This window comes from Eleginops maclovinus, chromosome 8 (assembly GCF_036324505.1).
Source record: "Eleginops maclovinus isolate JMC-PN-2008 ecotype Puerto Natales chromosome 8, JC_Emac_rtc_rv5, whole genome shotgun sequence".
Taxonomy (NCBI): domain Eukaryota; kingdom Metazoa; phylum Chordata; class Actinopteri; order Perciformes; family Eleginopidae; genus Eleginops; species Eleginops maclovinus.
Genome location: NC_086356.1, coordinates 10,306,478 through 10,333,731, shown reverse-complemented (window position 1 = coordinate 10,333,731; position 27,254 = coordinate 10,306,478). Strand labels below are relative to the sequence as shown.

Below are 27,254 nucleotides of genomic sequence, written 5' to 3'. Positions count from 1 at the left end.
GTGATAATCCTTATCTTAACGCTCAATACACTTTTTCATGTAATAATGGATTTAAAGATTAACTAAAAGCCCACCTACAACAGTGAGTCACAAAGCCAAACACTGGCTGGTGTCTATAACTTTCAACATACTATTATATCACTTCTTCCATATATTTTCTATAAATATACCATTATATTTTTCTTGAAATTTTAAACATACTTTGACTTTTTTATGACTATTACTTCTTTTAATATAATAAAAGAATAAGACTTTTTACTTGATATCTTCAAAACACTACACAGTGACTTTTTCATGATATATTGAAAACATAATTTTCTATATCTTTTTCACATTTTCTAAATACTATGACATTTTTCATGACATATTTCAAATGACTATACTATAACCTTTTATCGACAAACTCTGACTTTTTTACAATTACTTTTTATTTATTTTGTGACTTCAATACCTTTTTTCCACATACTAAACTATAACTTTATTTTTCAACATATTATACTCTGTCTTTGCTCATTTCCCCTTAGTTTGGGTGAAATACTACAAACATACAGTATTTGTTATGTAGATTTTTTTTAGAACCACTGGTTTAGTCCGTATCAGCAATGAGTTGTATGTTATAACCTTATCACATCTTTTGTAGACATTGGATTTGAAAAGTTACTAAAGCAGTAAAATAAATGTAGTGGGGAAAACCCAAGCGAGATGACCCAAAGAAAAGGACACGGTGGTGTTACAGTTAGAGTCATGTTTATTTACAGCAGAATCCTGAACAAGGGGAAAAAGGGTCAGAGGGAGCGGGTTAAAAGGAGACAAAGTGTTTTAGATGAAGCGCTTCAGGATTCATGTTTCACTACACAGTTCTTAATTTATTTATTCACCATTTTTCTATACAGAATCCATTCAGCTGTAATATCAACGCACCAACAGAGCTTGAGTACTCTGCCAGAGGGGAGGAGAGGTGGAAATAAAACATAAAACTAAAGCACTAAAGAAAAACAAATACAAACAAGGGGGGGTAAAAAGAAATCCAATTTCTATATAAAAAAAACATTTTTGTTGTCACCATGATCGTCATCAGTTATTTATGTATGTACATATACACACATATATATGTATATATATGTATATAAATCTATATATTTCCTTGCCATGTCCATGAAGGGGAGAAGGGGGCTTGTGGTTCCATGATGTCCATGTTTAGACATCCCAACCTGACAGCGTTCAGGTCATATTCATATTCAGCTTCAGAGAACCAGTCAGCGCTGACCCTGGCAGTCTTTCTGACCTGCAGCTTTTGTCCCACCCACTGACGCGGCTGTTTGTAGGCCAGCTCAGCTCATAGGTCCAGTGCCTTGGTGTGGGCCAGCAGAGACTCAAAACTGCTGTAGCCCAGTCGATGCAGTCTGAAAAATTATACACTGTACACATAACATGCACGGCCAGATAGCATAAAAAAGTAAAAAAAGAAAACAAAAAGCCAGCAAACTGCGTCGTCCGTAGGTCTCTTCGACTTCCTGCCGTGTGATCACTCACACTTTTTCCAGTATACATTAGATATTAACTGACAAGCACCACAAAAAAGTGGAAGGACAATAAAAAAGATTGTAAGACTGTCAGGGACCAAAGAGTGACAGAAAAACATCCTATGAGTTATTTTCTTTTATCCATTTTGGATTTCTGAGGGGCATGACTGATTTTCTCCCCTCCCTAAATCCATACAGACTTTATAATGTGATGATGACACACACTCACACACACTTAACCCTCATCTTCAGGCTTTGAGTCCAAACTTTCACAATAGTCAGGTGTTCATCAACTGAGGTGAAGTTCAGGTAAAATGTGCTGTTGTGCTGTTCCACTTGTCAAAACGTATAAAAAGTGATCTCATATCATCATGCTCGGACATTATACTTGTCTTAAATAAGATGCTTTTAGTGTTAACGTGGCCTTAAATACGTGTAGATTTAGGTTGTGCACAAAAGAAATTCGGTAGAAAACCCAGCATGATGTACGGTGTTGTTCCATGATAAAAAGTAACATAGCATACCTTAAAATTAATTCAACATTCATTTATTTGAAAAAAAACCAAACACTGCTTACATTTCCATCTGTCCGCAGAAGGACAGTTAAAAAGAAAATGGACCCCTGTGGAGTTTTTGTAAATTTGTACATTAGACACAAACCGTTTCCATTTGTCATGTGTTCATGACAACGTTTGCTCCAACACGCCCAGCTCAATGGAAACCTGACTATTGTCATTGTTTTTTTTAACATTTCATGAATCAAATTAAAAGCAAGTAAAACAATCATTCACTCCACACACACACACACACACACACACACACACACACACACACACACACACACACACACACACACACACACACACACACACACACACACACACACACACACACACACACACACACACACACACACACACACACACACACACACACACACACACACACACACACACACACACACACACACACACACACACACACACACACACACACACACACAGGAAACTAAGTTTGTCATCAACCAGCCATTTTTTTCTAACCAAAGATCCATCAGCTATGTTTCTATAACACAAGCCAACGAACTTTAGAAAACAACCTCTAAATGATGGATGCTCACCAGTCAACTTGACAACTGGCCGACAGAATTCACCAATATTCGGCTGTTGGCTGATGTCAGTTTCCCACACTGTTCAACATGCTCCCGAACACAAATACAAACTCAAAATACCGCAAATACACATATATACAAATAGAAGCAGCCCCTCAAACGCTGGGGGCAGCTTAACAATTTATAATGCATCATTTCTGTATATGCCAAGAATAAAACTTTTCTAAATAAAATACATAGTTATCTGTGAGGGCGGGGAATGGGGACAGCAGATGGACAGAGAGGAGGAGGGCGGGGCTCGCAGGAGTGTCAGGGAGCGCTGGGAAGAAGCCATTGTGGTGTGGTGGGATGATGGGACAGATGAGAAAAGCAGGGGGCGGGAAGGGGGGGGTGACGGATGGAGGGGGAAGACTCTTCTCCTTCACTGTGTTGCTGCTCCCGAGCAACGTCCTGTGCCACTGCAACACTCCGCCTCTTCTCCGTTTGTTTAAATCGTTCCATAATAATAATATTAATAATAATAATGACCACGACAATGCTAAAAAAATAGATATAAACCCCAGCCATGTCTCACAACCCTAAGTCCACAAAAAGGGGGAGGCCTGGCCCTCGAGTTCATCTGAGTCGGTGTCAAACAGAGATGCAGAGAAAATTAGAGACGCAGAGAGAAAGGTAGGAAAACGCAGAGAGAGACAAGAGGCCTGACGAATGGAACGAGGCCTTTGGAGGGAAGTGGCAAAATGAGACTAACTATAGAGAAGAGAAAAAAGGAATGAAGAGAGGGAAGGGGGCAGAACAAACACAGTGCAGGCAGGATGTGCTATAATGAACAGGAAATAAACAGAAAAGAGGAAGCGGAGATGAAACAGGGGAGGATGTAGGGACCAAAGATGAGTCGTGTTGGGGCGTTGTGATCCACACACTGCTGTCCTTCTGAGGGTTTTCACAGAAGATTGGCAGAAAGCATGAACAAGTGATGACAACATGGCCTCACTGTGAGTGCGCCCTCTCTCCTTCCCTCTAATAAAAAGGTAAAGGATCCGCAGTCCTCCCCGCACTGGTCGGTATTCCCAGGGTGCATCATACCTCCAGGAAGCGGGAGCTGCTGGTCTTGGTGTGGAAGGGCTCGGACCACATGCGCCGCAGATCCCCCTGAGGACCAGACATGAGACACGAGGAATGAATCAAATGTTCACTGATCCTTACCCACAGGTTCAGCCAGGAAAACTGCTTTTGAATTTTATTGAGGTAAAAATAAAAAACATTTATCTGTTTTACTCCTGCTGCCATTTTCTTTTATTCTACAACTTTGTTTTTAGCCTTTAAAATACCCTGAACAATTATTCAGCAGACAGTAAGTCCTTGATGTCTAGTGACTGCTTAATCGAACAAAAAGGAAAAAGGTTGCCACAAAATTAGGAAACACTTTTTTGTGGAGGCGTTCTGTTTAACTGATAATTCATCTGTTTGGTTTTCAATTTAACAGTTCCAGTACTTCACCACATCTGCAAAAGGCACATTTTTTGAAAGTGACAGTTTCAGTCTAAAGTAAAATATGCATAGTAATCCTTCCCCTTTTTGTCCGAGAACAGTAAAGAAAGAAGCAGACTGAGGAATTCTGCAAAACTGCTACGGCTGAACCTCTGTTTAAAAAAAAGTTGAATCATTGTTAATTACATAGCCCCAAATCACAAATTTGCCTTGGGGGGGGGGGGCTTTACAATGTGTACAGAATACGGCACACTCTGTGCTTTTCAACCCTTGCTCTAGATAACGACAAACTCCCCTAACCAACCCCTTTATTGGGTGACAAAAAATTAAGTGTGTGTTGCTGTCCCGTCCCGTACCTTCAGGTAGGCCATAGTGAGCAGAGGCAGTAGGGTGAAGGGCACCAGGTATAGCAGAGCGGGCTGAGCAGCACGATGGATCCTGGAGGCCACAGTGGCAGTCAGCAGACCTGAAGACAGAGTCACATCATTGTTAATCACATGACAACAGTACGTGTTCTTTATTTTTAAAGTATACTTAAAACACCTGATAGAGGAAAGATGGAAAAATGTAGACGCAAAGTATGTTTTCTGAAAAATGATATTTGTTTTTGGAACACTTTTTAGGAAACACCCAACTAATGGGACCCACTTACTGGAACAATAAGACCTTTGACCTTTCACATCCATCCTTGCATTGATTGCTTACTTACCCACAAAGTATCCGATTAGAGTGCAGTGGAAATAGGAGACGCGCTGCATGCGTCCGGAGATTGGGACTTCTCCATTGGCTTGCTTCTTGTAGTTGTCATAGCGCAGGACGAAGCACAACAGCAGCCCCGGCATCACGATGTCTCCGATTCCCAGCATTGAGAAGTGACTTCCTGTGGAGCTGCATGGATTGAAAAAACATGGTTGGTAAACTCTAAAAAGTGAAAATGGGAAACAAATGTTTTCTGTTCCGTTTTTTGTTATTGGTTTCTGTAGAACATATTGGTCCTAACCCGATGTCAAATCTGAACAAAGCAAAGCTAGCACCTTTGAGGAGCTGTTTCTGCTGCATTTCAGCAGAAAATACAATTGTATCGGTTTCCCCTGCATGGCTCCTTCACTCTTACCTGGGAAAGACCAGTTTTCCAGGTAAGGAGAGACGGGGAACGTCTCGGCCCATCCCAGGTCCCAAGTGGAGCTTCCTGGAGAGAACATCTATGGGATTTTCAGCAGGTTGGGTGGCAACTTTGACCATCACATTACTATTGAAGATGTAGGCTGAGAAGAACACCTGGAGGAGGGAAAAGGCGGAGTTAGGTTGGTGATATTGACATACTCGCATCTCTTTTTTAACACTGACTTGGTGACACTTTTGTTATAGTTAGCAATTAGGCGGTAACAGCTTTTGTGATTTGTGCTCTATGAAGGAGCTGATGCAAAGTAAAGACACGGCCAGATGTAGCTAATAAATCACAGCTTAATCTATAAGCACCAGAAAAAGACAGCCATAAAAAAATTGATTTTTATATCTCTGAGGAAATCGGGATGTTTATCCAAATTTTGGCTCAATGAGATGGCTTCCTCTATATCATTCATCTTGTTCGTTTCTGTTAATGAGGGTTGCATTTTGTGTATGTTCAGCCATGATGGTGATTACTGCATCAATGCTAACCACCAGAACACACTGCTACTGGAAAATAGAAAAACGCAACACTTCCTAAGCAACACAATCTGGCTGGCAAGGCGGTATTTGCTTGTGTATGTTGAGAAAAACACATGTGAGGGCGTCCTTAAGCTGTGTCGTTACTTTGTTGTGAGATGTCGGATAAAGGGATAATTTATGTAGACGTTCTGTTTAATGAGTTTGTCCTTGTGAACACGGTTTGGCTGCTGTATCTCATAGCAGTCAGTGCTGTGACGGGGGGCAGTTATGGATGGGAGCATGTCTTACCCAGAACACGTCATAAATGAGCAGTCCTGACAGCAGCAGGCAGGAAACTTTCAGACTGGGAAGCCGCACGAAGGCTATCATGGCGACACATAAGCCCATAGCTAGAGCTGCGGGGAGGAAAAACACAAGATATTAAAAACACAGTTCTGCGTTTCAGCAGAAATACACTGAAATTGCAACATGGGAACTCATTTCAGCAAGTTTATTTCAGAAACATTAATCACTGTGCACACAGGCCTAATTAATTAGTCAGTCTATTCTGATGAAACTTATGTGCTAATCCACCTTTTGGGAGCACAAGGCACATGAGAGCGTTGGGACCGAACATGAGGGCATGATAGGCTTTAATGCAGATGAGTTGAGTCAATAAAAGCACATGTTTATTATGATGGCTGCTTTACACAATAACTGTGTGTGTGTATACTCACCATTATCCCTAAAACAACCGGCACTTACGCCCTAAGTACAAAACCTAACTGCTGCTATTGCAATACGGGCCAGTGTTACATCCATGTATGGTATTTCATTCTTTATAGACTTCCTTTTAAAATATCATTATGTATGCTGTTAAGTGGATTGTGAAAAACAAAAGGAAATTAGATTTCATTAGACCTGCTCAGAATAAATGCCAGAGGGGCAAAACATTATTATACTGGTTCCCATGAAAGGGACACACACAGTATGTCCAGCTTGTATCGAGATCCTCTTAAGATTGTGCATATTTTATGTTCATTTCCAATTCAAATGTTTCATCTTGTGATGAAGTGTAGCTTTTTATGAGGGCCGCATTGTTCAAATTTCTGAAGAAGACAGTAATGTTTGAAATGACGTCAACTGGGTCAAATAATATAAGTGCACACACCCACATGCTTTCCTCCGCTCTGCACTAAGATCCCAATTTGGACCAAGACCGGTTAGCTTAAATACCAGTTATGTAGCAGCCCACTAACTTTAGTGTGTTCTGTATTGGCATACATCACCCTGAAGAGCATGAAAATAGTGTTTGATAAAATCTGCATATCGCATGAATCACAATGTCAAGCTCCTTCTACCAAAACAGATGAAAATTGACTTTTTTTGTCCAGAAGATTAAAAAGGCGGACCTGTTTTTATTCCCAGAAAAAAGTGAGCAGCTATGCTAAGAACCCCCCCCCCCACACACACACACAGTTAAATGCAATGTCTAATGGGCCATATTAGGAGAAATGTGTCTAATCTTCACAGAATACAACGCGCTGCAGAGCTATTTTCTGGAAATATTGAATAAAATAACTGAATTATAGTGAATGGAAACACTGACACAACAGTCATGAGTGAGAGACACACCGTCCATGAGGAGCCAGTGTCCAGTCAGTACCCAGATGAGCACCAGGAGAACAGAGAGGGAAAAGGACAGGAGCTCAGCCAGAGTGAAACGCCCACAGCAGCCAAAGGAAATCCTGTAATAAGAAAAATAAGATACACTCTTATCTAGATCGCACAGAACTAAGCTGAGTAAACATAAGAGATGTAGGGAGAGACAGAACCTTTGTGGGATTTTTCAGCATCAGTGAAAGAAGCTGGCCAAATTCTAACAGATTAATAAATTAGTCGAATTTAAATGCTTGACAAAGAACAAGTAGGACGAGAGAGCATTGATCGAGCAAGTGGAGCGACTAAGAGCCAGTGAAGAGGATAAAAGGTGATATAAAACAATTCATCAAGTAATTATAGATAGTTTCGGCCAGCGAACACTGGTTACACCCTCATTGTTGTTACTAAATATCCCAAGTGTTTTTTCCGTCTCAAGTATGGTGTCTACCTAACAGCTTCACGTGCATTGCCACCTCCTTCTGGGCTGGATTGCTGCTGACCTTCATTTGCATATAGCCAGAGAAAAAGTCTAAATTATCTGGCTTGTGTCTCAACTGGATTTTATCTTAAGGGAGAGACCAGAAAAGACAAGGGGCCTGAGATTAATGTGCAAAATATAGCCTATAGAGGGAGGAGACTGTGGATCTGAAACTGGAGGCGGTGCTCATATCGGTTAACGATTAGGTGCGTTTGGTGTTGGTGATTCCTTGTGCTTAAGATGTCCAGACACCTGAACCTAGAACCTATTAAACGCAAATGTTACAGGGCATATAACATTAAGAACTAAGTGAATGTAGTACAGTGACAATGAATATAGTGAAACATGACCTTTGTAAATATCTGTAAGACATACAAAACAGCATGGAGCAGTTTAAGCGACATCATACATGATATAAAGGGACATACATCCGTATGACTTCCTTACTTGTTCTGTGGGGCACATGGTCTGGTCAGATACTGGCACATTGGCAACAAGAGGAATGCAAATGCAATTGTTGCAAGAACTGAGGAAGAGAACAAAGCACAGCGGTGAGAAAAAGAACCCACACGGCTCGTTTTAGTTCATGTTTAATACGGCAGCTAATGGTCTTTACAGTTTTAATCATAAACGCAGATAAGAGGCCTTTCTCAGTGTGTAACCACTGAGCAGAGACGTGAAAGCCGTATTATGGTAATCCTACCACTGTAGAGTTTTTGTGTTGCGTTCAGGAGCGCTCACCTGCAGTGCAGATGGTAAAGACCACCTGTACCGAGTCAAAGAAGAAGAACATGACTAGCAGAGACACTGAGGCTCCTATGGGCAGGAACAGGGCCTGTGTGGAGTCTATAGTCTGAATACCTGCAAAGAAAATATGCACGAAGAAGTGAGGAGAACTTAAAGATACAATACATTGATACTTTTAATTCCGCAAAAAATTGTGCGTCGGGTTTTTTTTGTCCTTGCCTTGTATATAACACTCACTGTTGTTTGTGTTGCTGTTATTAAAACCCCCCGTTGTCGGGTTCCCATCTTTATCCTTCTCCTGGTTTTCACAATCCATGTTTAATGACCTGCAGGGGGAAGGGGAGGAAGAGCAGTAGAGTGTGACTCGGGGCATCAGTAATCCCAATCTCAGAAGCATGTAAACGGTTGATACGAGGCTGTGTAGGAAACTTCTGTTGACTACAACTCTTACAAATCGGTAGCTGTTATTTATACACAGATAATATCTGTCAATGGAATATAGATAACTCAGGTTTTCTTTGCATAAGTTTGGGGAAAAAAGCCTTTTCTTTAGGTTTGGAATAGGATAGTAGTCAATAATAGAATTGACTTGGTTAAAGTGTGGTTAAAGTTTCAAATTATGACTTAATATGGCAGACCTTTAGATTACACTGAAACCTGAAAAAAAAACACAAAATATTTTCATTTCCTTGCTGTGGTTCTTTCCTGTTCATCAGACAAAAGTGAAACATTTTATTTCCCCTTCATTGCGACATCTGTTTTCCTCCCTACAGGTGTAGGCCTATATCACTGAAGACAGTTTGACAAAGCATAGTTGCATTGTCACATTAAGAAAATGAAACTGTCACACCGCACGATATATCTTTAACCTGTTGTAATGTGTAGCATACATAACAGAATATCCAAAATATCTACAAGGGAACCCCAGCTAAGTGTATAAACCTTCTTTCAATATGTAGCTTTTAAAAAAGATGGGTGGAAACGAAGTGCCTGTAAAAGATTTCCTCTCCTGACAGCAGCAGCAGACTGTAATGAGCTCAGTGCAGCTTGATCTGATCGGTTCAGCCTGAGAACTAAAGCCTGTCAAGCCATTTACTTGATCATAAGACTTATCTAAAAAATGTGCTTATGCAACTAAAGCAATCACAACACCATTAGATGTTGGTTCTTTCAATGCACCGAATGCACCAAAATCCCATCAGGTGTAATGTGAGCTTGGCGTCTTCGACCAGGAGAGAGTCAAACAGGGATGCAACAAGTGGTCTTTTACACACATTAACCAAATTGAACCCTGAGGAACCCGGTTTATGTTCCAAAATGAGACAATAGAAGTTGACACGTTGAGGCAAAAGCTTATGTAAACATAAGGCCTTCTGTTAAGAGAGGCAGTCATAACAAAAAGCCTGTGAGTGTAAAGCATCAACTATTATTTAATAAATCACACTAAACGATTATAAACTGTGATTGTCATGTTACATTAAATGTATTTTCCCTTGTGTTAAACATTGGACATAGAGATGCAGATTGGAAGATAAAATCCTGAACTGATCCTATGTTTCTATTTCTGGAGGCTACAGGTACAATGATGCAAACACGAGTCCTCTGTAAGTCACTGTCCACAGCTTTACTTTATTTAGTGACACTCACCTGAAGCTGCCATAGACGATGAGGAGGATGGAGATGAGGAAGGTGGACACCTGGCTGGAGTCCACTAGGGAGTATGCCCTAAAGAGGAGAGAGAGATACAAACAGGAAAATGAGCACAGCTTGTTTGTAGTGAAACTGCACATTTTCTTTAGTGCAACATTAACACAGAAGTACAGTGTTTCTGCTGATAAACACGGTCCGTTTCCAGAACAAAAGGTCATCATACTGATATCACATTGATTAACTGTAACAACATGCATTGTTTACTTTCCAACTAAACATGTTGTCACTTCCTTCACCATCACATGAACAGCAGCAAAGTAATTGAGCCGTTTTGAAAAGACTCCAAGACTACCAGCTCTTGTTAACGTGCGTTCTTCTTTTGTTGGCACTGCCTGGAATCTTTTACACAGCGAGCCGCATCAAAGTTAGCAGACTGCCATTTGATATTGATGATTATCATTACCATTTTTGGAACTTGTCCCCAAAAAGCAACCGTTCCATTTGTGAGCATATTGCTGATCCATTTAAAGCTGAGAAAAGGGAAAACACATTTGCTGTTGGACTTCAATCCCCATCTGATGCACTCAGACTTCCTGTCATCCTTCGGATCAATTCAATGTTTCCCGACTTTGTTCTTTAAGGTTCAATAAGCTACTGTAATTATTTTTGAAAGACGGAAATCTGTCCGTCTGCATGAAGCTTTTCCAAGAAAGGAAGGAAGGGGGAGAGAGAGAGAGAGAAAGAGAGGGGAGAGAGAGAGAGAGAGAGAGTCAGCCAAAGGAGACTTTTTTTGTTAAATGTTGCAAAAGATGGTTTCATGAATATCTGACCGTACATCATTCATTTCAAACAATGCACATAGTCTACTATTACACACCACCAAGAAGACCTTGAAATAGCAAACAAATGTCAAGTTATTATCTGTTGAGGCTACCTTCACCATAGAGACAGTGAGTCATGAGAATGGACTGTCTGATTTTAGTCACAACTTAAATTCATATTATGAGAGGAAACAAAGAGCATGAACAGCTGCGTAATAAGTTCTAACCTCGGTTTAACTGTGCAGGTTTCTCTTTCCCACCTACCTCATATTCAACTCCACCATACAAAATATCAGTTCAAACCCATCGTGTCACAGTTCCCTCTATATTTTGGTCATACCACATGCTTTAGAAAATAAGAAAAATTGAGATTGCCAACTGTAATTTCAGTCAATCATTTCAGATTCATTGCAATTTGACAATCCCACATCGGTCGGGGACATTTTATCACCACTACTTTGAATTCCTGCAGGCACATGGGACACATTTCGCCCTCTAAAGCACGCAGCCAAACATACTTCCACAACCAAAATTGTGTGGATATCATGTATATAAAAAAGGGAACTGGGCCGACTATTATTACTGTAGTCAAAATAATAAGACAAGAATAATTTACAATGCTTTAGAGTGAATACCTAAAACAATATTAGAATAGAATGTGAATCATTTTGAATCCCCGCCAGCACGCTACACAAATGCTGCTGTGTTATGACATACGTTTGTTCCAAGTGATCAGTGGGTGCCACAATTACACAAAAAAGAAGCAAAGCAAAACCATTCAAGAACAAGAAATTAAATACATGCAAATGTAGGTGCATGTAAAAAAAGAAATCAACAATCATACGGTTGAATTCAAATTGGAAACATGGTCAGAGGGTTTATTCTCACAAATGGTATGGTCTCCTTACTATTAATTAGGCCTTTTCACAGTTATAACATTCAATGAAATACCTGAGTAAGCTGAAATGCACCAGCCAATGCTGTTGATACAAAAACACTGAGCATGCTGTTGCAAGACATGCCTGCAAGATGAACGGTCATCATCTCTAAACTATATAAAACACATACCAGTCTAGGGTCGGGCGATTGATCAAAGTTATTTTCAGTAACCACTTTGGCTTGATTTTGTCTTTTGTTCCCTTTCTTTTACAGTTGACTCTAGGTCAGCTTGGTAGAGCCCGGGTAGAAGTTGGTCAACGCCCGGACATCATCACTTCCTGGAGCCAGGATTTGGTGTTACTACGAGCCTTTCTAATTTCTATGGATTACATAGTTTACTAGAGCACAAAGTTCTTCATGGATCTAGCCTCCTAGTTTTGATATAAAAGATGTTTGCCACAGTCAAACAGCTCTAATCTGGGTTTATTTTTCCCACAGACAATAATTCATTGACTCAAGTAACACTTTAAATATACAATTCAGCAAACGTCTTGAATCCTCTTGCAATCTGTACATGTAATTGTGTGTTGAGGGACTGAAACACTGAAGAGGAGCCGACAGAAGCATATCCTCAGCTGTGAGAAGAAGAGTATTAATACAAAACAGATTTCCGTGACTCTCAGAAACGAGATGTTGTAAGATTATACATCTAACTAATCCTAAAATGTCTCTTTTTTCAAGACAAGTGTGATCAGGCTTCTAGTGTGTTGTGTCAACGAAGCAAATGGTTCCCTTATAAATGATCTGGGGGCTTGACGTAGCTTACACTTGACATTCAACCTTATAATGCAGGCCTTTTTCTGAGGCAAAGACAAGGCTGCCATTGTGGAGTGGCTGCCTGCAGTTTAGAGGCGCAGATTTGACCCCGACCCTGACCTGTCTGTCTCTGGATATAGGTGAGGTATTCAGGCTGAAGTTAAAAAACACAATAAGAAGAGTGAAGTCCAATAAAACCATCATCATTTTAGTCTGCACTAATGCATCATACACGCAACTCTATCAGCCATCAGCTGATCCATTTGTCTGAATTATCAGCTCTCTTCAACCCAGTGAAAGTTGGTAGGCTATATACACAATCATGGGCTGTGCTCCAAATCTAGCTACTGCACTGTATTTCACACTGTGCCATTTTATTTGAGTTGTAAAATTCAACATAAATCACCAAGAAATGTCTATAAATTATAATTTAAAAAACCATGGTGCCTTTCAATACCCGTGCTAATCAGTATGCAAGACAAATATTGTTGAAATACATCGAATTACACACACAGTAGGCCAAAAACACCATGATGTCCTCCTGCATTAGGGTGCAGTTTGTAGAACCCACAATCCACAGCACAGCAGATATATGAGTGAGAGGGTCAATGTATAAGGCTCAATGATTATGAAGAAAATAGTAGATCCTAAATTGTATGCATTGTAAGAGCAACAGTATATTCTTTGTAAGGCCAGCTGCAGCACATACTGAAAGGAAAGAAAGTATACAAATGGGTACGCAGACATAGAGTCCAAGGTATACTATGTTTCAGCACAGCCATAAGTGCCTGGGAAACTCCTTTGTGCCTGTAGCCATCAGGCTGCACAACAAGGGGTTAACCATGTGACTCACTGACAATAACCGGACTGCACATAAAACCTGCACTTTTGCACAAAGACTTTTACCCGTATCAATCAATGTAAATATATTTGACAATCCGGATTCAAATTGTTTATATGTTCATTGAAGTCCTTAATTCAGTTTTTTGTTTCAACAGATACTAACCGGCACATCATATTATTTTTGTTTTATTATCCTGTGTGAACCACACTGCCCTGTTTTTCATTCTTATTCTGTTGCTGCTTAACCCACTGAATTTCCCCACGGGGATTAACAAAGGTACATCTTATCTTATCTTATGTTTAAAATCCCATAATGCAATCCGTCACATTTTGGTTACACAAAACTGCACTTGTTTAGACCTCTTAATCGGCCAGTATTAGCATATGCAGCTGCGGAAAAACTTAAGAGACCACTTCAGCATTATCATTTTCTCTCGTGTTATTATTTATAGGTATGTTTTGGAGTTAAATGATTATTATTATTTTTTAAATTGTATTCTATAAACTACTGAAAATTCAACAGACACTGAAATGTCTGCCACACATGTAGAGATAAAGATTTAAGAAAAATGTGGAGTGGTCTCTTAATTCTTACCGGAGCTGTATGTCGGACAAAGTGTAACTGCAGTAAATTAATGCTAAAATATGTTTGAAGTAGTTAGTACAAAGTCCCACGGTCACACAGTTTATTATTCAACTGTAAATGTCACACTGTATAAAATCCACATATAGGTAAGGTATAGGCTACTAAGCCGATATTTGTTGAACTCTTATATCCGTGGTGGCCTCACAAATGCATAATTGTGTGTGCCATATCAACCACGTTCATTACTCTCAAATTACTGAGAATAATAAATGAGACAAAGAGAGACAAAGCTCCAGAGGGTGCGAGAAGTGGCAGAAAGCCTTACAAGTCATGATGACAGATGCTCCACACATGAAAACAACATTAGCAAAAAGCAAGAATAGTTGACGCCGGGCAACACTATCATAACGACACATAACAGGATATTGGTTTCACAACAAGACACTGTTCTTAAAAAATAACCATCGAGTTGAACCAGCATCTGTCAACGGTTTCTGTTGATTTTTAAGTACTAGTAAATACAGGATGCACAAAACATATGGCAGAGCCCAAGTATGAAACATAGAGGATAAACAATTTAATGCTATAAATTGTAGCTCATGAGTAAGCGGTTTGCTCAGGAAAGGTTTTTTTTATTTGGATAATATGGGCTAACAACTAAAAAAAGACACTAGTTATCATGACTAGAAATAGTAGGGTCTGCAACAGCCCTTTCCTGCTGCTGGCATGGATTGAATACCATTTCAGTTGTTTGAGTATCGCCGGGCTGCATTACTAGTGTTCTTCCAAGTACTGACAGAGACAAAAGTCCTTGCATAAAAGAATTCTGTGCTGCAAATCATTTCTCATTCTGGTGGCATGTGACTCAGGAATTCAGTTTCTTTGTGATGCTGATGGGAGGAAATAAGGCAGAATCTCCTGTCTTTTTCATTCATTCAGTAAAATAGAAAAAACTACAGGGTATCCAAGATGGGAGGAGGGGACATGTAGTTCACTGTGGAAACAGGACACTGGGACACTACTGCATCATGTAGCTTTGCCCCAGTCTTGTTCAATACAGACTCCTACTTCATGACTCCAAAACACTCTTGGGCATCTTTACAGATTCATCAAAATACAAATGGGCCAGTATACTTGGCCCAGAATGTAGGTCACAAAAAATGTCACACCAAATGACAATGTGTCTTTTTTTGGGTTTTAAACCAAATAGGTTACATTTCTTGCCAACAGTTTGGGCTCAAGCATTAAGAAAGTGATTAAGAAACTGACCTTGTTCTTATATACGCAAACACTAATGATGTCACTGTCAACACAGCGGGCAGATACACAGCTAGTTTAATCTACCGAGGCCCTAATTCATATTCTAGCACCGAACTGGTTCGTCGGAAATCTGCGCACAGAAGCCTGTAGAACATGGGTGAGATAGATGAATGGAACATTTAAAAACAAAATACAATCCCGGACTGTTGAGGGCTGGATGGCAGCCCAAAGTGCCATAAGACGTCCTTGTTCACTGACAGACTAGGTTTTCAATAACACAATTCCAATACCGTCCTCCATCAAGCCCAGTTGCATGCATGACTTGAACACTAAGGACCAGGTCACCAGACTACAATGAAGACTTTTACAGATGCTGCCATGAGGTCTCAATATCTAAAAAAAACCATCTTACTCAGGTCCCATCAGATTATACACATGGAGATATAAGACACAAACTGAGAGACTGGGAGCCCCTAGCATTAACAGTACATTAACTTTACACTCAATAATATTCACCTCAGATTGCAGTAGCCACTGGCTGAATTCGCCACTGGACCGTTAATTGGGAATCAACATTTATCTGCCTCTACTTTCTCATTCAATTATGGATGTAATGGGTAACATCCTTCAGGAACAATCTGTGATCAACGGTGACCTCTTTGCCTCCATGAAAATAAGTACATCTCTCCTGCGTTGCTTCTCTAGTTTGTGCTTACGGTCTTCCCTGGATTTATTTTTCTTGTTTGAACGACAGTTCAAGGAGCCAGCGTAGAAGTTGACTGGAAGATTGACATAAAGGGTCAGATCAGTCTCATAATACACGAATGTACACAGAAGGATTCACACACATATTTTTCAATTCACAAACAAATGTGTTCCGTTTCATTTACATGTAAATAAAATCCAAATACAGAAAAAGTTTACATGTGTATTTTTGATCCACACATTTTGTTTTCCGTTTCAAACCACTGAACCTGAATACCCAAACCGCTCTCTGTGCATGGATCGCTGTGCATTCGTGTGTGGGTTTTTTGACACTCCCCTGAGGGTCACCCGATTCATACTTGTAATGTTTTCCATCTATAGCCAATCAGATGTCTCCTCCATTCTAAGCCAATCACATGAGCGCGCCCCAACGAGGGTATGAGTTCTTGCGTTCATGACGTAGAGCTTCATATTCGCATTTTGCGCTCTCCGGAGCTGACAGGTCAACTTCAACATGTCGTCCAGCACAAGTGGAAGTGATAAGCGTCTCTGCGTGAATGACTCAATATGCTTTAGTTATGAATTCTTGACACGTTAGTGATGTGTTGCTGTTAGCATGGAAGTAATATGGGTGGTATGTAATGCTAGTGTTTGCCGGCAAGTTAGCGATATAATGCTAATAGACTACCTAGGATTACTACCTTAAATAGCTAACATTAGCCATACATGTCTTTAACTTCTTTCATTCTCTTGTTTTCTTTTTTAAGGACAGCTTAGCAAGAATGAATTGTGTTTAATGATGGAGTGGAATTGAATATTTAGAGCTAACGTTAAATAGGATTAACCGGTTAAGGTCCTAGGTAGTCTAATAGCATTATGTAGCTAACTTGCCACCCATATTACTTCCATGCTAACAGTAACACTTCACTAACGTCACAAGAATTCATAACTAAAACATATTTAATCATTCACACAGAGACACACTTGTGCTAGACGCCATGTTGAAGTTGACCGGTCAGCTCCGGACAGCGCAAAATGCGTATATGAAGCGCTACGTCATGAACGCAAGAAATCATACCCTCATGTGATTGGCTAAGAATGGAGGAGACATCTGATTGGCTATAGATAAAAAACATTACAAGTACGAATCGGGTGACTGTCAGGGGAGTCTCAAAAAAACCCACACACGGATGCACAGCGATCCATGCACAGAGAGCGGTTTGTGTATGCAGGTTCAGCGGTTTGAAACGGAAAACTGTAATTGGATTTTAATTACATGTATATGAAACTGAACAACATTTGTGTGGATCCTTCTGTGTGCATTTGTGTATTATGAGACTGATCTGACCCCATACATGTGAGGTCCTGGCACAACGATGCCTTGCACAATGACGGCTTTAGAGAAAGGGACACATCTATATCTATAAGACATTCTGTACAAAAAAGGGTATACAAGCGGATATGTCAGAGTGCTTCCTGTCATTAGTCTTCTGTAACGTAACACAGATGCTTATTACAAAAGACTACACTAGATATTACTGTTAATGAGGTGAATCGACAAATTTTAAATGGGAAGTCAATTTCAACCTCCCCCTGCTTTTTGAGTTCTGTGAACGACTCCTTGATCAGTACATTTCTAGAAAGGCCAAGTTCAAATGAAATTGTACTGTGAATAGTGTTAATATTGGGATTCAGGGATTAGATCTTAGTAACCATGTTATTTAAGGAAGGATTTTTCTCAAATGAATGAACAAAAAGTCAAAGGAAAAGTAAATATACCTAAGGACTACAACTTCGCAAATGTACATAATACGGATCTTCAACCATCTGCATCAAAAATAAGCCTGAATATGTGTTGGAAACACGGCACATTACACACAGCATAATATCAGCCTTTCAGTTTGACTGATGTGGTTGGTGGCTGCCCTGTTTATACTGAAGATTATACCTGGCTGTGCGGGCAGAGTGGGTTTACTCTGACTAACAGCGAGAGCTTGGTCATGACATCAGAATGCTTTTGTTCACTCAGGTGTTACAAAGATTGTTTTCTTCTACTTAACCAACAAACGCGCTTATCTCCCACCCTATCCACATAACAAAGTCCTGTTATCCATATGTTTAACAATGCGTTCAACTGAGAAGCTAAACCAAGCATATGCACACAATTGGGCAATAATAGCTAATGCAAAATATACTGATGAAATATAAGAAGGTATTGTTGATACTTGGCCTACCAGCAACAGAAGAATAATGGTAAAATGTGGTGGTTTCTTAATAAATAAATAATAATTTCTTCTTAAAAAAAAGAAAGAAAATCTGATTAAAAGCTTTCATAAAATGGCAAACAGGTTCATTGACTCATTCAGGTTTCCCAGATACAAAAAGTAGTGTAACAGAGCATTTAGCATCATTGACAGGTAAACTGAAATAGAATATGGGTATAAAGCCATATACTGGGTAGGTCTGCTCTAACCTACACGTGCAATTCAGGAAGCCCTACTTTCACTTCAATTCAATTCAACTGAAATGGGATGGTTGTTAAGTTCTGACATACACAGCATGCCATTCAAAAGCTGCAAAGCTTTAAAAAAGGAAGTGAAACTAGGAGAAAAATTACCCTATTAACAAATGAATAAACAAGTGTTATGTAACATAAAGCTATCCATATTGGACTGAACTGAAGCTAGCGCAATGACAGTTGAAATCGGCAACAAACGTACTACTTGGCAGCTTTCCAACAAAACTGTACATCAGCCAGTTGATCACCACAAGGTTGAATAGGGCTTGTTGTGGTTTACCTATAAGCAGTTTATCCAGGGAGTATTTGTAGCTACAAAATTGATTGTGCAAACAGAACATGCAAATGCTGCCAAGCACAGCATCCCAATCAAATGTCTGCACACAATGTAGGTAGCGGTCTGTGTCGTTTAACATTTGCTATCAAATACCAGTAAAACTTTATACAAAATACAAGTATTTAAGTCTCTCAAAAGCAGAAACTGGCAGATTAACATTTTCAAAAGACTGAATGAGACACAACTATCTGCACATTTAAAAAATAATGAATAAGTTATTTGACGTAGTCGTCGCACAGTTAAATAAACATGCATTACCATTTGTGAACCACAATTCAATTAAGGGTTTTAAACTCCTGTATAAAGATGGATATGATAGTGATGTAATTTGTACAATTTCTGTTCCGATTTACAGCCTCAAAAGTCTTAGATGTTCAAACTCGTTTACAACCTAAAGTCTGTGAAACAAACTCAAATTTAAGGACGTAAATAAAAAAGGCAATAGCTTGTGTCAGAGGGTTGTAATATTGCCGATGATGGTATGTTTATGTGCAGCGCAAAAACAATTGCTGATTCATTTTAAGTCTTGGTCTTTGGACAATGCAGTGGTAAAACATGACTTATCATTGTGGTTTTTGTTTTTCGTTTAACTTTAAGCTCTGGTATAGCTGAAGCTTTAGCTGCGTTGCCACCTTTACTGATTATTCATCTCTGAATAATCTTCACTGACATTTAAGCCAGTCTGGCACAATAGACTGTCACTGTCCTAAGAGTGTAGTAAAACACTCGGGTTGGATGTCATTATCCAGACAATGTACCCGGATCACATGATATTAATACAGAGGTGTGTCTTTATCTTCTGATCATTTATCATGTTATTGGTGATAAACTAATGTACTAGTTTCAGTCTTTAAATTCAATTTAAATCAATACGTTATCAGTACTGGGTACTTAATCTGTCTGTACTGCCTTTTACAGTAAATTAACGATGAAGTATGCCCTTACTAGCAGACTCTCTTTACACTGAATTAAGCTCGAGCAATGTCTTCTCTGCATCATATGACAGTATTGATAACAAAGTAACTTGTCTGAGCTACCATTGAATGAAACACAAATGTAAATCCACATCACCTTCTTCACCGATTGCAATAGTTTACAGTATTACTTCAAGCATAGCTAAAATTGTTGAATATTTTAGTTTTAAATTGTTTTATACTATACATAATATATACGTTTTCCTGCGCATTTCCTCTTAACTTTAACTTCATGTCACTTGCAATCACATTTATTCCTTGGACAATATAAGCCTGCAAATATTTTACAGTGGGTGTCACTTTGCATTCACTGATAAAACTACTGCTGTTTTATTAAATGATGAGTATTGATGATAACAATCGATGTCATAACATTCCTCAAAACCTCAGGGAATTTCCATATGGGGATTATTAAAAGGTCCATTTTATCTTAGAATTTAGGTTAAATAAAATATTAAAAAGGAAACAAATGATGTCAATACAAACAACTAAACAAGTTCGATTAGCTGTGTTTATGACAAAACGTTGGCATATTATAACATCAAAAGGAACAGGGTTTTTAGCCAAACTACAATGATACAAAGCTCCTATCAATTTATCGAAAATATATCAGAAAACGCTTTAGTTAATTTATCTCAAACTGATTACAACAGATACTTATTAAGTCATTCCCAAAACAATGATATAAAAGGAGAGTTTTACATGGCCAAGACATCAACACACCGCCTTTCTGTGGAGGTCTTCAACCATAAGTGAACGTAGTTCCGCTGTTGGAGAGTTTTTGGATTTCACTTTATACATAAGACGATGATTTAAAATAATCATGAAACATTCAACCCGTGTTGCCGGAATCAAACAAGCATAATTTGGCCTACATTAATTAGCTAGGCCTCAATAAAAAGTCAGGTCATATTCATTCAGGGGGGCAACGCATTTCGGTGACCATCTCTTTAATGTAATCTCCACCAAACACTAAAGTTCAACTATAACGATACCCTGGCTACAATTGTGTATACCTCATAATTCTGCAGATATGTTTTGTTACAACCTATGGTGTTAGGCAGTGTAAATCTCAAACTGAAACTGGCATTTTGGGACATGACTGCGATGCCAGTTAGCTAGTTTAGCTCTACGGCAGAACCTTTGTTATTGTGTGCAGCAGGTCGACGACGGCCAGTAAGCCATCTAATCAGCTAACAGTCATTTGATGACACAGCTAACGTTTAATCATCAGCTTGTCACTGTCATGCAACATTGGGCTTATTGTGAAACATAACGATTTACAGAAAGCAAGCGCTGTATAACTGAGCGAACGAGCCATTCACCAGCTGGCTAACCAATGAGCTTATCAAGCCGTTAGCCAGGCAGCTAGCTCTTTAGCACTCGCTCACAATAGCACCATTGGAATAGAGCGATGCTGGGTTAGCATAGCGTCCGCTGGAGGAGCTTATTAGCCGCTGCTAGCTAACCAGCCTGTTCAAGTTAGCTGTTAGCAATATTTAAGCTGCAAAAGAAAAAAATGAGATGAGAGACATGTTGCTCTCTAGACGGTGATACATGCATCTGAATGCATGTATGTGAAGAGACACGTATTTCCGTGAATCGTCAGAAATATAATTCATTGGTTTAGTGTCCTATATGAATCGGGCTTAGCTTTAGTAGCAGCTAGCTTAAGGTAGCCACTGCTATTCGGTAGCGCGATGCCTGTGCGCACTCACCAAGATGAGTAGCCCTGCTCCGCCATATCGCCGAAAACAGTGGGTTCCGCGACTGTGGCTAACACAGATTCAGGTCCCGGTGACAACCCGATGGGACCTCGGAGAGGTTTTCTGCTTATCCTTCACAATCCAACGTCCTAGCAGTTCCTTTTAGGTGACAACATAATGATACATCCCGGCGACAGCTAGTAGTCACTAGCTGAATATCTTGCAATTGAAATGGGAATGATGGTTTGCTATCGTTAGGTGGACAAGACAAAGCACCCCGAGAAAAAAAAAACACTGATGTTATTTTCGTCAGTCTCGCTTAATGTCCTGCCGTCACCCCAGCCGAGAAGGCTCGGTTTCCAACGATGCTACACCCACTGTATATCCATATTCAGCACGATGTATCCAGGTTAATTTCAGATATTCCTCAACTCTGCACCCCTAGCTGTTATGGAAGACGTTCAGCTTTGTTTTCTATGGCGAGGAGTCACGGGAACGCGCAAAATCGCCCTGCCGTAGAGCTTTACAAGTAGGACGTGCACTGAAACGCTTTTGTGCACTGAAAACGCTTGCAATGGTTTCCCTTCAGCTGGCAGCATTGCAGCCTATCATATACACCTACAATTGGAAGTCGTTACGTCGATTTAAATGTCATTTATGGTTGTACAGACCTAATTCATTGCGGAATAATGTGACATAATCGCAAAAGACGGTTTTTCAATACTGACAAAATACTGACGAACCCACATCCCGCGGTACTATAGACTAATTTTAATAACTATAAAGATGAGAAATGGGTTACAAAACCAACATTTTGTGAACAAATTGCGAGTAAATACAAAGGGTTATACACATAGGGATACATGTGCTTTAGGTCTTTTATATTAATTAGCAAAGAAAGAGTACTGGTTTAAAGAATAATCGGCTAGTTTATTTTAATCAGTTCCGCTCAGGGTCTAAAGGCCCCTAGTCAGAAGATAAATAAATTAGGCTGTTGTATACAACAAAACACAGTAAGACCATAACAATACATAGACAATATGGTGTATTACACAAGCCATTGCAATAAAATAAAAATAAACATATTATGCCTTTGTCACCGTTTTTATTTCCTTTTTTATGTTTTAATTGACAAATGTGGTGCCCCCTTAGGTTGATCAATGTTAATACAAAGGGATAGTCCAATGGTGGCTTTCATTCCCCTCTGTTTTCCTAAAAAACAACTATGTTTCACTTAGGTTTTTGCAGATGATTAATAGAAAGGCAAACACGCATTGCAGTGCTGCCATTAGTCAATGTAGAGAGCCCTCAGTAGTCTAGAACGTGCAGTTTGCAATGATTGTAGAAATTCCAAACCAGGACATATTTTTCTGTTGGACTTTTGTTAGGGCACACACAGGTTCTGTTAAAATCTGTTGAATGTTCAAGATCAACTTACCTTGGCATTAAATAACGAAGCTATTTGTCATCCATTCCCCTGTGTCTTGTAGTCACGGCTTTCTGTACATTTTTGTTCTGATCCCTGTTGTTCAGTGACATTAACAAAACAATACACACTCTTTGTTTGGTGGTGAAACCATCCATGTGAACCCATGAGTGTACTTATACTAATAATTTGCAATCATTTTCCTCATATTGAAAGTCAACAAGTACACAGCTACAGGCATAACCTTATATAGCTGTTTATATGTACTGATTGCATTTAAATCACAATAACGTGCAGGAGAACATTATTTTCCTTTCCACTGCATGATCTGAGTCTTACACTCTGATTCTAGACCAGTGAAATAAAATCATCATTCTTAAAGATAAAAAAACGTTTCTGTAAAGGGCTTACCCCGAGACAATTTCTTCCCTGTAGATAAAGGTGCCATCAGGGTTTGGAAAGGGGTCAACGGGATTCCCTTTATCAACGAGTATGGGGATTACTACTGTCTGCAAAGAGCTGCTTTCTTACAGATTATGTACAATCTGTTCTCAGCAACATAATCCCATATTCACAAGACAAGAGGAAGACCATTAACCGACAGGATTATTCATTCAAGATCAAATAAGGTCCCTCTGCAGCATCCTGCAGTCCTTGTGACACAACAGTATCCATTGCTACCCCAGACACCAGATTACCGTTCTTGGGTTTGAATATGTTGTTAAACTGATACAAACTAAAGATATAACTGGAACCCTAAATTACGTAACCTATATCCTTTGTAGAACATATATCCGTTGTTCCTCTGTCCATCTATCCATCCATCCATCCATCCATCCATGTAGATTGTCTTAGAACTACTGGTCTCTGTTTAGTGTATATCATTCAAGTCTTTATTTACATTCTAAGGAAGTCAAATTTAATGTACAAAGAGAGGAATTTCAGAAATACAGGAAGGAATATTAAAAGCAGGAGTATTTCCGTAAAACAGGCAGCTACACATTGGAAATGACTGATAGTCTGAACATCAGCTGATAATAGTAACAAACAGTGAAGACTGAAGGTTTGCAGTTTGCTGTTTCTGGCTCCAACTGCACAAAGATAAATGAGTGCTAGTGTGACAGTTGTAAATCAAGTCTTGATTGCTGTCAGGATGTTTCGATTATTAACTTCAAGTGGATGGCTTTCATTTAAAAAACTAAATCTGTCATGCACTGATTTCATATTGATGTAAGGTACTTAAAAGCTACAGGTGCAAGTGTAAATAACGAATGCTGTAAAAATTCAAATAAGATTACATGAGCTGGCTCACTGTTCTGTGATAAGTATAATCAGCATTAGCATGGCGGTGTAGCGCTCGTTAAGTAAATATACAAGCAACTTATAACTGACTAAAACAAGGTCGATACATTTGGCACAAATAACAGGGTCTTTCCCTTTCCATTTACTTTAGTTTGTATAGCACATTCAGACAAAATATCTTAATTTGTTGGGGATTTGTGGTAAAATAAAAAACAAGTAGAATGTATTTAATTCTTTTTTCCTTATTTTACTTTTTTGTGCAATGAAAAAAATGCATTGAGTTATTAATGTTCCCTCTTAGCATTGCAGTATATACATTACTAGATGGGCCACTAGATGTCAGTCTTTACTTGGAGAAGGCTGGATGGCGTACACAGAAGGGCAGACCAGAAGTCAAGAATGTAAAGAGAGAGTCTACAAAATAGGAACATTTGTATTCTTCCAACAATTTATCAGGTATTTCGGATTAGATACCTTTACCCTTCTTGCTCTATTTAACTTTTTGTTTGAACCCTTGTTTGGTGCTACAATCACTTCTTCTTTGCACATTTTATAGACAAGGATTATGAACACAGATATTATAACGAGAACTAGTCTGTCTCCAGTTAAGAAATATACCAGCCAAGGCAAATACTTCATTTCTATAGCAGATTCAAATGATCTGATTACCCATCTGAACTGATTTAATAAATGGGCTGAGTGTACTGTGAGATTTGTTGAAGATCTTCAGAGAATTCCAACTTCCAGGTCATGTGATGTGAGAAATGAAAACCGTTAATGTGCTGTTAGTTCTGTAAGGTTGTATACTCTTTGAATGAGTCTTTAACATGTTTCTTATCTAACAATAAAATAACCTTTCAACTAATATCTGCACCATCTGTGTGCTATGAGCATATTTATTAATATATCAGGTTATTCTGATATGTGTTCCCCTGCAGTACTTGCCTTATGGCATTCATTCCAAGTCAGTGTATGCATGATGCATTTAGTATAGGTTTCTCCCTCTAAACCTTTACTGTGTGGCAGCAGGTTTGTTAATGTAATGCAGTGACTATACATCTCTTCAGGGTAGGGTGTCTGGATTCAAATGTGGGAAAAAGCACACATTTCTTTGGCCCAATTCAGCGTGTGTTTTTTTTTTTTGTTGGACTTTGATAGATGTTCTGTGAAAAACTGACATTTAGTGCAAGCTTAATTTCCAGCATGATGCATTTATGCCACAATATTACTAGGTGTTGTGTGACATGCCTCCCACTCAGGCAGGTATCATCGCGCGCCGTGGATCACAATACCAAAACCCCAGCAACACAGAATCAAGGCTTACTGTCAAGGACACCTCTGATAAAACCAGAAGTGACTTTCACATCGCTGTGCTGTACACTGTTCTCAACCTCTAATGGTGTTACCCCAGCTTCTGATCTCTTTTCCCACAGCAAGTTTAGCTCATGCGGAAAAAAGCCTACCCGAAAGCAGAGGTGCCATCACAGATAAATGATGAAAAATCGGGGTGTTTGGGAAATTAAAAAGAGAGGCTGCTGACAGAGTCTGGAGCTGGCAGTTGAGACAGGAACTCTGCAGCCTCTCGTTCCCCTTCCTCTCAAGCAGAGTCAGGGGGTGAACGCCTGTTTGAAGCTCTCCCCCCGGGCTCCAGGGTTCTGTGGGATCCGGGTGTGCTGACACTGTTAGCACGCCTGATATGAGAGCCTGATCAAAGCTGGCTCATTCTGCCTGACCGATTTCCACAGGATTAAGGATTAGGGAGACAGGAAGCTGGTAGAGGCACAGAGACAATCTGTGAGAGACAAAAAGAGATCGTGAGGGTTATGGAGAGTGAAAGGGATGGACAAATGCAGAAAGAGACAGAGGGGGTCATAAGGCACTGGCAGAGAACATCTTAAGAAAATGAAATCAGAGAATAAGTGTGAAGGGCTTTACCAAACACATAAATCAGGACATTAATAAGTAGAACAAAAAGTACATTCAGAGAGCATTATAAAAGAGGCTTTTCTGTAAAACCCACATTTGGAGTGATTTTTAAAAGACAATGCAGCTTTAGTTTTTCCACCTTCTGTTAACAAACAAGTTTTCCCAGAGGACCAGGCTGTGCCGCAGCTCAGGAAGTGTTAAGTCTAATATCTAGCCGGGAGATAAACCCTGCTGTGCTTTAATAGTGAAATCTTGAAATCAATTCTAAAACTAACAGGGCACCAGTGTAGAGCCGCTTAACAGGGAGTGATATGATCATTTGTCCTTTTGGCAGACAACATGCACACAGGAAAGGGAATCAGGTAGTCTAAATGTAAAACATGTAGAAGACATGTGTCATGGTTTAGAGGTCAGCAAATAATATACTTTTAAATGTTTTGGAAATTGCTTTTCAAATGAAGGAAACCCAGACTGATTAAATGTATCATTAAAGCAAATATCAGAGTAAAAGTCACATCTAAGTTATTATCTACATAATAACTTAATGGTCCTGGATAGGTTAGCAGGCTTAACTGTGAGGCAAGTCATTCTAAAGGCAAAAATAAAGCCCTGTGATTGCTATAATGTTCAGTTTATAATAGCATATTTAAAGTAATAGTAGAGCAAAAATAAAAGTCTATGAGCTAGCTTTTTTTATAGAGGTAAAGTGTTTTTTAAAAGGTTGTTTATAATCACGTTTGACCAGCAGACAATTTCTATTCTGATAAGCCTTTCATTCAGGACAGAGGACATTAAAACAGGACATCAAAACATGCATAATGTCCCTTTCACACCTTGAGATTGATTTCCTATGTGATGTGGTCC

The 27,254-nt window shown here is 39.3% G+C and overlaps 1 protein-coding gene and 1 long non-coding RNA gene across 3 annotated transcripts in view; both read right to left on the bottom strand.

Annotated features, from left to right (window-relative positions):
* Window positions 1-730: 730 nt before the first annotated feature.
* On the bottom strand, window positions 731-22,289 carry sppl3 (signal peptide peptidase 3). 2 transcript variants are annotated; one of them, XM_063890096.1, is made up of 11 exons: window positions 21,749-22,289; window positions 10,289-10,366; window positions 8,861-8,967; window positions 8,636-8,755; window positions 8,342-8,420; window positions 7,390-7,502; window positions 6,064-6,170; window positions 5,240-5,403; window positions 4,835-5,013; window positions 4,482-4,591; window positions 731-3,786 (listed from the first exon to the last, which is right to left on the bottom strand). In XM_063890096.1, the coding sequence occupies exons 1-11, from the start codon at window positions 21,772-21,774 to the stop codon at window positions 3,715-3,717; spliced, it is 1,155 nt and encodes a 384-aa protein (XP_063746166.1). In that variant the 5' UTR covers window positions 21,775-22,289; the 3' UTR covers window positions 731-3,714. The 2 variants fall into 2 exon arrangements, with proteins under 2 accessions (XP_063746166.1, XP_063746167.1); XM_063890097.1 differs by having other exon boundaries at window positions 8,879-8,967.
* A 1,758-nt stretch (window positions 22,290-24,047) lies between these two features.
* Window positions 24,048-27,254, bottom strand: part of LOC134868612 (uncharacterized) — a 38,067-nt gene continuing 34,860 nt past the window's right edge. The window contains exon 3 of the long non-coding RNA XR_010166296.1: window positions 24,048-26,256. This is a non-coding gene — a long non-coding RNA (uncharacterized LOC134868612). The remainder of the gene's footprint in view (window positions 26,257-27,254) is intronic.